The sequence below is a fragment of the Lytechinus pictus genome, chromosome 3 (assembly GCF_037042905.1).
Source record: "Lytechinus pictus isolate F3 Inbred chromosome 3, Lp3.0, whole genome shotgun sequence".
In the NCBI taxonomy this organism is placed as follows: domain Eukaryota; kingdom Metazoa; phylum Echinodermata; class Echinoidea; order Temnopleuroida; family Toxopneustidae; genus Lytechinus; species Lytechinus pictus.
In genome coordinates this window covers 30,449,694-30,460,596 of record NC_087247.1, presented here as the reverse complement: position 1 = coordinate 30,460,596, position 10,903 = coordinate 30,449,694, and the positions used below count along the sequence as shown (strand labels likewise).

Sequence of the window (10,903 nt, the reverse complement as noted above, 5' to 3'; positions counted from 1 at the left end):
GAATGTGCAATATATCTAATATATAAGTTATTTGTTTTATGAAGTATATGAACAATATTTCATTTGTTATATATGTGAAAAAAAGGTTTTTTATATTGCGTGATCGTAATTGCTGTTTAATATCAGTCAATAGATATTTTGATATCATATTATCTTTGACCGTGGTAAAAACTAAACAAAATATTGTTTTGAATAAAAGCCTTACGCAGGTTGTATATTTATGTGCAATATGTATATTTATGTGCAATACTGTGGAATATTCTCCCTGCCACTGCAGTTAATTGCACTTCAGTAGCCAGCTTCAAGGCTGAGGTGCAGAAATTCCAACTGCGCAAAGACTGTGCTGATTCTTTAACCGCACGTAGAATATTATCTTCCACAGCACTGTACATACTCCCGCAGAATTCTACAAGTACGATAATACACCAACCTGGTGGACTGTACTTTCACGGATGATGATTATTTGTATTTTATGTTCTTTACTACTTACATTTCTTCATAAACTATAAGAATATATTTTCGATTTGAATGAAAAAATGACATGATGTATTAAAAAAGAATCGTTTATTCTTATTCACTCTTTAATGCACTCCACAAAATGTTCATGCACTTCACTACATGTACTTAATGTTGCTATTTTTGCACAAAATGAGTGCTATGCTGTTATTTTTTTATCACTTTTTCTATTTCATTAAATTATAGTTTGAACATGCATTTTGGTGATAACATACGTTTGTAATGTTCGGTGTGTGTGTGTGTGTGTGTGTGTGTGTGTGTGTGTGTGTGTGTGTGTGTGTGTGTGTGTGTGAGAGAGAGGGTGTGTGTGCCTGATGGTGGGAATATTTACGATAAATCCTGTGCGACTACACACTTGAAAGTCCGGGGTTCGAATCCAGGCAGCAATTTATGCCCCTAGTATCTGAGTGAAAAAAGGCATTTCATTTGCATTTATCATCTTTTGGATAGTGATGTTAGAAGGCAGCCTTTGTCGTGAACATGTTAAAGAGAAATAGCTGAATAGCATAAGCTTCAAATTAGGAGAATGTCTCATACAAGTAATGAAGGTTTTGTAAAAGATTACCCCAAATTTTAAAAAGGGGAACTCACCGGCTCTCCTGTGTTTATAGGCCTATTTACACAACAAAAGCAGGCTGAAAATAAGCACTTGATAATTATTTCATATTTCCTATAATAAACGTTTAATTGCCCCGTAAACGGCGCTTTCCGCATAACTAGATACAACCCTGAAAGCAGTGACGCCACCGGGGTTCGGTTTCACCAAGTTTTAAAATTCACATACATCGATATTGCCATCACTTTCACTCTTGATTTGGCATGACATTTGGGGAGCAGACAACGAGTGTTTGTCCGCGTGTATGTTCGTAGCGGTGACGTAAACAGTACATCGATCGATATATAAGCCTTTTCATCAAGAAAAGACAAACAGTTACACAACCACGTACCGGTCTCCGGCCAACACGACTTTCACGTATCTTCTCAAACCTGTACAAGCGGAAATAGGCTTGCATTTATGTCCGACGCTTTCCTGGTGAAGACAGACTGAAAAAAACATGGCGTGTTGCTGATAAATTTCATCTCCAAGATGCAACAAAATTAAATTCTTGTTTCTCAAAAGGTTAGTTGCATTCATATTATAATAATGACGTTTTTGAATGCCTTTATTCGATTGGGAAATGCCGAGTATGGGATTCCATCTTCATGATCATGTATCTTAACGACTTAGCTGAATCATGTAGCTAGCCGTGATGATAGGTCTATATATAGTTATTTAAAGATTTATTTGTCTAAGACATACATGAATGAGTGAAAAATGTGTGCGCCACTACAGATATCGATTGATTTAAAATTTCCCCACAATAACATTTCATATCAAATAGGCACTTTGTAAATCGATAATTTTGTATATTGATAATTTTGTTTATCTATTAATAATCAATAATCTGTTAATTTTCAATTATGCTATTGCATGTGAATTATATAATGAATTTGTATTATTTTTTTGTTGGAAATGAAGACATATGAATTATGAATATTAAAGGGATATGATATTCCCTGATTGGTGTAGGTAGATGTACGGTGTGCGAGGGTGTGTGTGTGAGAGAATGTGATAATGTTCGGACGAGACCCCAACTCTGGTTAAGGAGGACAAACTTACCCCCACTTGCCATAAATATTTTTCCATGTACGGAATTCCTGAAATGTATAAGAAGTGGGTTTTCGTTGACTTTATGGCACATGTTTTTAGAAAGTGGGAGTTTTTACCTTATATACGGAAATTACCACGATTATGGCCACATTTGAATGATTCAGAACAAAACACCGCAACAATAAAGAAAGTTCATCTGCCCCAAAAACAGTGATTCGTGTGAATGGGACAATAAGGCAGGTGGTGGTTAAATTCTATTGCTTTTTCAGTAACCTGCCTAAAACTTGGGGCCGTTTTATAAAGATGTTCGTAAGTTAAGAGTGACTTTAAGAACGACTGGAGATCCTTTAATTTGTTGTGGTAAATGATATTCACCATTAAATTTTCATTGATGATTATTTAGCACGTAAGAAAGGTTCACCAGTCGTCCTTAAAGTGGCTGTTATGAAACACCCACCAGGGCGCAGTAACACAAAGGTTAGCAATTAATCGCTAAATGGAATGGCCTATCAAGATCATCGTTGCATGCGCATTTTGCTCAGTAGACTGACTAGGAACCAATCTGAATTATTCTTTCAAATTAGCGATCAATTGTTGACCTTTGTGTTACGGGACCCAGGTAAATTGTTTCCATTCATTCTTACAAACCTAGCAAGGCCGCCGTCTTGGGCTTCTTAATCATCATGGAGTCAAAAGTGGACACCAGTGCAGATGATGACTCCAAAGTGGACACCAATGCAGATGGTGACGAAAACCAAAATGCTTCGAGAAACAACCTTTGGGAGAAAGAGAAAGGAGAACAAGAAACACAGAAGACAACAACTGGATTATGGCATCGGTAAACGAACGAATCGCATGGGTCTTTACAACTATGGTGTTACTATCAGAAAGTATATTCTAAAATAATCTAAAATAAGTATATACATTAGTAAACGACCTTATATTAGTTTTTCATTTTATACAATCTCAAAAAATCTCATAAAAAATACATAGGATGATAAATAACGGGTAGCGTATCTCGGGCTCATGAAATATTCTTAAGGTTAGATCAATTTAAGAATTAGTGTACCAATTAGGGTGATATATATGTAAGAGAATTTTGGTAATGAAAAGAATGAAATGTATTAAGGAAACCCAAGCAGTCACTTGTGTCTCTGTATAAAGATATTCATTCAACATAGATGATATAGATGATAATTATACCTTAAAATAATAACAAAACAGAATACAGAAAATGACATTTATCTGACGCCTTCCTATATTGTCATGTATATCGCCATAATCGGCTATTAACGATAGTAAACATGGTAAATGGAACTATTTTATCAAAATCACTTGATGACTCTTTTTTTATTCCATCCTATGCAGATATGCTTGCTTCCTTGTGAGATTTCCTTCCATCGTTCTCCTACTCGTTTTGTTATTCGTCGTTGCTACAGGAGTTATGGCGGTGTTCTTCAGCCCAATACCGTCATTTTCCGATCCTACAGAGGTAGCTTTATTTTCAATATTTCAATGGTTTCAATTGTATTACTGATGCACTAAATCATATACCTACGGAAATAAAACACTACTATGACTATCGCCCTTAGATAGTGCGTGCTTTTTAATTCCCTATAATTCCGATAAAAATAACAAATTTTCCAGCATTATTGATGATCATTATAAAACTTCTTTTAATAAGTGCTTTATAAGTGATTAATGTAATTTGACGACATGGAAGATATATGATTTGAGAATCATTTATTTATGAATAGGCTACTCATGAATATTCATCGAAGGTTAATTTCGTAGTAAAAAAAAAGATGTACAAATTTTCGGTGATAGACCTTCATCAGGTATATAAAATGAATTTAAGAGCGTATTTAATAGCACATATATATTATTTATTATAATGAGCCTATAAAATTCTAATATCAGTAATTTGACACTTGTTAAACTTGTTTTGTTTATGTTTCATTTATTTTGGACTTCCTTTAGTAGTTCAACAGTCCAATACTAATTTTCTTTGTCACGGTTGTGGATAAGGAATTACTCTCTAGCAATTTCTTAATCTTGTCATTAAAGTAGAAACTTGCGAGCTGATTAATGTTTTATCCTGTTGAAAGATGTTTTAATAAAATAAAATAAAATAAATATAAAATTTTCTACTGAACAAGTGAACATTATTTTTTTAATTTATTTTAAACAGGGGTTTCAAGCACGAGGAACTGTTATTAGCGGACGGCTGAAAGCCTATGAGCGAATGACAGCGGAAACACAGTTATTCTTTCCTAATCCATCAGAAATGAGTTCGAATGTCAGTCGCCGAAGTATTCCAGAAATCCCGAGACGCAGAGACGAAAGGGATGCCGGCAATGATACAACCCTTTACGTTGAAACATGCAGTGCTTATCGTGAGTAGGAGATTATCACATTATCATAAACAAGGTTACAATGATTAATTGGTTTAATCAGGTTTTATTTTCACACGAAGCAACCGCCATATGAAATTGCTTAATACCTAGCATAAGTAGGGGTATTGTATATTCTCAAAGCTGGTGACTTAAGAACGTTAAGACCGACTGTTCTTAAATACGGAAAGTTGGATAAATACGAAAGATATTCACATATCTGTCTGAGCTTAGGCATACTTAGACAAGGGCTGTATGTACAAAACATTCTCATCAACTATACATTGTTAGTATTTTCCATAAGCATAATCATATTTTCAGTTAGGGTTTTCGCAAAATTTTTCATAAAGTAGTCACTACTTTACACACGACTGGAACATGTTCTTAGGTGCTAAGTCAGCTACATTGTGATATATAATTTAACAAAAGAACAGTCACCAGTTTAAGCGTAACGTCATTCATAACTTACGAACAGCTTTATGAAACACCATTTTGGATTCTAAATTGCTTTTAAATGTCAAGTTATTTGTTTCATGAACAGTTTTCTTCAACACCAAAGAACAGGTATGAACACTGGATTGGGGATAAATTACCACCATGAAAGGGTCAAGGCATATCACCATTGTAACAGAGCCTACATAGCCTATCATTGGAAATTATTGAAAATCGTAACGATCTTTAAACTGATGGATAAAACTGATTGATAACTCATTATGACAAAAATAATAAATGTCTTTTGTGGGTATATCCCATTCGTAAACTTTTAGATGCAAGTGAAACAATGAGCTAATGAAATGACAATTGCTTTCAAACGTTTATTCGTTTCAGTATCGTATCGTCTTCGGATGGTGTATCGATCGTCTGGCTCTTCGGACATGTTCACCGCTGACGTCATGAAGGCTGTGTGCCAACACGACACAACCAACTTTCGAAGTCAGGACATCTTCAACCAATCATGTGGCTTGTACGACCCAGCAGGGGATTGCTGTCCAACCTGGACCCTGGGATACGCGGTGGCCCTAATCGCCGGCAAGGAATCCTGCGATGATATAAACCAAAGTGACGTGGAAAGAGTAAAGACCCTGTTGCACGAATGCATTCAGTATTATACTTCAGGGTGTCTTGAAAGTGACGCCACCTGCCAGGATGTCCCTTCTAATTGCACTTATCTGGGAAACATTCACAAAATACTTCATTATCTAACACCTAGTGAGTTTGCTGATAATGTCGAGAATGATAACTATGACTTGGAAGTGGCGCTTGTCCTTTCATCTCTTTGGTCGTACCATGAAGACACACTTAACGTCTATGAAAGTCACATGGGGACATCGTCATTGAAAAGTAACAATCTTGAGATCATAGCAATAGGTGCTGGTATCAAGTTCAACGTATTTGACAAGTTCGTCTTCTCGGACTCAATTTTTATTGCTATCGGTTGTGTTTGCGTAATATTAATAATCTGGGTTTACGTTGGTTCTTTATTTGTTACTGTTATGACGATGATCAGCATAATTTTGTCGATGGTAGTAGCTTTTTTCCTTTACCATGTCATATATAGAATCCCATTCTTTCCCTTTATCAATGTCATTACTGTAATTCTCATTATTGGTGTTGGGGCTGACGATTGTTTCGTGTATGTAGACATCTGGAAGGCCACCAAAAATAAGATAGGTGAAGGGAAAGAAAAACTTGTTCCAATTCTTCTTGATACTCTGAAGCACGCCGCCACAACCATGTTCGTCACCAGCCTTACGACGTCAGCTGCTCTTTTTGCAGGAGTCGTCAGCACAATCACTGCACTGCGATGCTTCTCAGTCTTTGCTGGAAGCGCAATTTTGGTCAACTTTGCCCTCACTTTAACTTGGATCCCAGCAGCAGTTATGATACACGAGAAATACTTTATATGGGAAGAGGGCGAAAATTCGTCTTGTGAATGTTGCGGTTGTTGGTATGCAGTCGGACGACTTTATGATCGAATTGCAAATATTGGGAGGAAAGTTTTCGAAGATTATTTACCGGATCTTATAACTAAATTACGTTACCTTTGGATAATCGTCTTGAGTGCGCTCGGAATCGGAGGTTTCTGTGTTGTTTTTGTGGCACTAAGGCTACGCCTGCCTTCCCAATCGGAGTTTCAAGTATTCAGAACAAGTAACATTTTTGAGCAATACGATCAAATCTATAAAGGATTGTTTAGTTTTGAAGGTGATTCAGCGAGGTTGATGCCGGCAATTATTGTCTGGGGCGTAGAACCTGTTGACAATGGCAATCATTGGGACGCTGATGGAGAAGGATTTACAGTGTTGGATGAATCGTTTGATCCAACTCCATCAGAAGCACAACAATGGTTGTATAATTTCTGCATAGACTTTAATAATTCAAGTTTCCATGACAACGATGCGGAGTCGGGAGACGAATTTTGTTTCATTGATGATTTTAGAACCTTTATGGAAGACGGCACTTGCATACATCCTTTAACTGGCGATGATCTGAATCCTTGCTGCAATCATACTTCATTTCCATATTCAAGCGATCTGTTTAGCCAATGTTCAATTACTTTCACCGAAATACAATGCGAACTTTATGGATGTGAATCGAGTTCCCCTGGTTTAAGATTCAATTCAGATAATGAAATTGTTGCCTTAATTATGTACTTAAAGACAAACGTTGAAGAATCTCAGGATTTCACCGCTATGAATCAATTCTGGGAGGATCTCAACGGCTGGGTTGAAGATCAAATAATTGCAGCTCCAACAGGTGTAAAGAGAGGTTGGTTCATAAGTGCCGGTGATTACCAGATGTCTTTCTTTGATCTACAAAGAGGCCTTGCGACCGGTGCACCTCTCTCGGTCGGAGTCTCTCTGGCAGTCGCAGCTTGTGTTCTTCTCTTAGCCATAAGGAACATTTTGGTAACTTTATATGCCATTTACTCTATAGCTTGTGCCGTTTTCGTAGTCATTGCTTCCGTTGTTCTTATGGGATGGGAACTAAATATATTTGAATCTATTGTTTTGTCCCTTGCTGTGGGCCTGTCGGTTGATTTTACAATCCATTTAGGCGTTGCCTATCGGCAATCAACTGCATTTGACCGGAAGTCACGATCAATGTACGCCCTTCGTTCCCTTAGTGCTGCCATTACTCTAGCTGCTTTCAGTACCTTCATAGCAGGTGCGTGTATGCTACCTGCCACAGTTCTTAGCTACGTACAGCTTGGGACTTTTCTGACACTTGTCATGGCAATCAGTTGGATTTACGGAATATTCCTATTTGTATCTCTTTGCCGAACGATAGGACCAGAGGGAATGTTTGCCCAGTTATCGCGATCTTGTTGTCGGCAAAACCCTCGTGTCACACCTCTTGAGGGTGGGGACCCGGATAAGAAAGTCCAGAAGGGTGTTTCTCTAGATGATGATGTGGCTGGGGTATCAGTTATTTCCTTGCCAAATGAGAAGTTACCTGCTGAATAATGGAAACCATGATTTAATGACTGATCATTATGTTTCTGTATCACTTATCTTCTGTCGAGTTAATGAAAACCAAATAAGTGTGCGTGCATATGTGAGGCTGGATGGGTGCCCTGGGGGGCCAATCAAATATATTGCTGTACACACGCGTGACCAAATAAACGCGGGGTAGTTTTGGGAAAGACTGGTCAATGGTAAATCGCAGGGTCAAACGTATTTAGGGTATTTTTTTTTCCAAAGCTTTTTTTTCAACAAGACTAGCCAACGTGTTTAGGGTATGATTATTTTCCCCAAGCATTTTCCCCGGGGTCATATTCTGGCGACAAATTGTTTAGGGGCCAAACTGTGCAAATATAAAGCCCGCGAAAAACTTGTTCAGGGGGTTATTTTGCACACAGAGAAAAACTCGTTTCGGTGGTGTTTGGAAATAATTTGGCCACGCATGTGTAAAGCAATTCATTTGACTGGCGCCTCAGGGGGTGGGTGCGGATGTGTTGGTGTGTAACTGTGGGATGATGTGTGAGTGGGATGACTGCGTCAGTGTGTGCGTCTGTGTGTGTTATGTTGGTGTGTTTGTGATTGAGGTTGTATGGATGTGTGTATCAAAGCGTGTCATATGAACTTGACTTTGTATTTCTCTTTATCGTAATTCACAGTTTTAGAAGCCTAGTCATAATAAAGCAAGAAACTAAGATTTACAATAAATATTATCACATTATTTTTGCATTTGTTTATTATTTTTTTAACACAACAATATTCTCCGTTGCAACTGTACGTCTACAAAAGATATATGCTCACTTTAACCACCGGCATCTATCGTGCACTACATCAAAACAATATTATTTCTTAAAGCAACAACATTTCTTTTAATTATTTTTTTCTGCTTCAATTCCATACTTGCCCTTTTGCCGTAAGTCATGAATACTGATTGACTCTGTTTATCATTCCGTTACATTACGATATATTATGTTGAAACATTATGAAATATTTTTGTTTGTAAAAGGATGAAGTTCGAGAACTTATTGACTAGCCATGATTTGTCACAAAGACTTGCAATATGCCCTATTTTTAAGTTTTGAAATTGGCCACGACAGATATTTTATTGGAATGTATAATATATATTGATATTTCATCGTAGTGTGCAATTGGAATTTGTTAAAACTATATATTTTTTGTATTGTTTTTTTTCATTTGAAGAAAAATGTATTTATATTACACTGTGCATTAAATTTCATAGAACAATAGTATCAGACTTGTAACTTCACCTATGTTTTGTGTATCATTTGCGCATAAAAATCTAAGCATCAATTAAAAAGAAGAGTCCAAGAGGGACAGACCGTTCTTTTTTATTCCACCCATTCCTTATATTTTAGTAGAGTTATCCATCAGAGGATAATTCTACTAGAAAAGTTTGTGTCACAAGCAGGGGCGGAAATCTCTCCCAAAAGGTAGGGGGACACAGGGGCGGATCCAGCCTTCGCCAATAGGAGGGGGGCGGAAATTTGTTTCAGCCATATTTTCCCCGATCGGCAGCTCGAAGATGATTTGTTTGTTTCTTTGAAGGGGTAGTCCTCATTAGTCACTTCTTAGCTTTATTCTTATAAATTAATATATAATATCATAATCCTTATTTATATGATGCGAGCGCGAGCAAATTTTTTGGAAATTTTATGTATTTTTTCCTAAAATTTGAACATTGTGGGCAATGTTTGTTATACTGAAAATATTACTACGAACGCAAAGCGCGAGCAGATATGAACTGATGGAAAAGATACCTGTTAAAGACTGCGTGCAGTTAGCATTTAACAATAAAATAATGCGAGCGCGAAGCGCGAGCTGATTTTTTTAAACATTTTCACCTAAAGAATTAGTCCTATAATATATACTGAACGAGACACTCTATTCATGTTTTGTAAATCATGAAAAGGATGAGTATTAATAATGCGAGCGCAAAGCGCGAGCAGAAAACTTTTATATACGATTTGAACTGGTACCTGTTAAGGACTGCTTGCACTTAGCCATGAAGGCGTTACATATTTCAACAATCAAAAAATGCGAGCGCGAAGCGCGAGCTGAAAATTTTTGAAAATTTCTAAAGAAAGAATGGAAAATTTTAATCAATTTTTGTAATCGTGAACAGGGTAGCTATATAATTCAACAATTGATGCGAGCGCGAAGCGCGAGCAGAATAAAAAAATCGAGATTTAGACCTAAAAATGGGCCGCTCTGTTCATGTTTTGTAAACAGCCATAGGCTGATCGAGGGCTTTTTACCGTGTTTAAATAAAATAAATCAATCAAAATCAATGTTTTGTAAATCATGAAAAGGATGAGTTATAGGGGGTCTTCCTACATTAATAATGCGACCACAAAGCGCCAGCAGAAAATTTTTGATATTGTGATCTGAAACTGGATAATGATTTAAATAGAGAACAAGTTGAGTATTTGAATAAACATGCGTGCGCGTGTTTCATATTTAGACCTAGAATCTAGGCATTCTAAATACATCTTTTATCATGAAAATCATGAAACTTTGATATTCCGATCTGAAAAAAGAGTCAATTACAGCTTTATATTTCAAGCATTTTGTAGGAAAATTGTAAGATGGATATGGATCGCACTTAAAAAAAAGAGCAAAAATTTTCATTATTATTACTTTGAGTTTTGACATAGGACAGGGACATCCTTATGACATGTAATGAAAATGATGACTATCTTCCTATTCCTCTTGCTAAGCGCGAGATGAAACAGAAGGGACAATTTAACTATTAAATTAATATTATTAATGCCTAATGAGGGCGCGAAATCTCATTTATGGCATAAGAACTGGACATTTCACTTTTGTAATTATGAATAGGATGCATCAGTTAATATATTTTT

General features: G+C 36.6%; 1 protein-coding gene across 2 annotated transcripts; it reads left to right on the top strand.

Moving 5' to 3' along the window:
* Positions 1-1,321: 1,321 nt before the first annotated feature.
* Positions 1,322-9,273, top strand: LOC129257470 (protein dispatched homolog 1-like). 2 transcript variants are annotated; one of them, XM_054895795.2, is made up of 5 exons: positions 1,322-1,636; positions 2,820-3,005; positions 3,536-3,659; positions 4,359-4,563; positions 5,389-9,273. In XM_054895795.2, the coding sequence occupies exons 2-5, from the start codon at positions 2,851-2,853 to the stop codon at positions 8,025-8,027; spliced, it is 3,123 nt and encodes a 1,040-aa protein (XP_054751770.2). In that variant the 5' UTR covers positions 1,322-1,636; positions 2,820-2,850; the 3' UTR covers positions 8,028-9,273. The 2 variants fall into 2 exon arrangements, with proteins under 2 accessions (XP_054751770.2, XP_054751773.2); XM_054895798.2 differs by having other exon boundaries at positions 1,548-1,636; positions 2,824-3,005; positions 5,389-9,266.
* Positions 9,274-10,903: the final 1,630 nt, after the last annotated feature.

What these genes read in the sequence shown, in the direction of transcription:
- LOC129257470 (XM_054895795.2), top strand. Translation starts at nt 2,851, where the DNA reads ATGGAGTCAAAAGTGGACACCAGTGCAGATGATGACTCCAAAGTGGAC. An exon ending in CATTTTCCGATCCTACAGAG is followed by an intron (nt 3,660 to 4,358) that starts GTAGCTTTATTT and finishes TATTTTAAACAG; the next exon opens with GGGTTTCAAGCACGAGGAAC. An exon ending in TGAAACATGCAGTGCTTATC is followed by an intron (nt 4,564 to 5,388) that starts GTGAGTAGGAGA and finishes TATTCGTTTCAG; the next exon opens with TATCGTATCGTCTTCGGATG.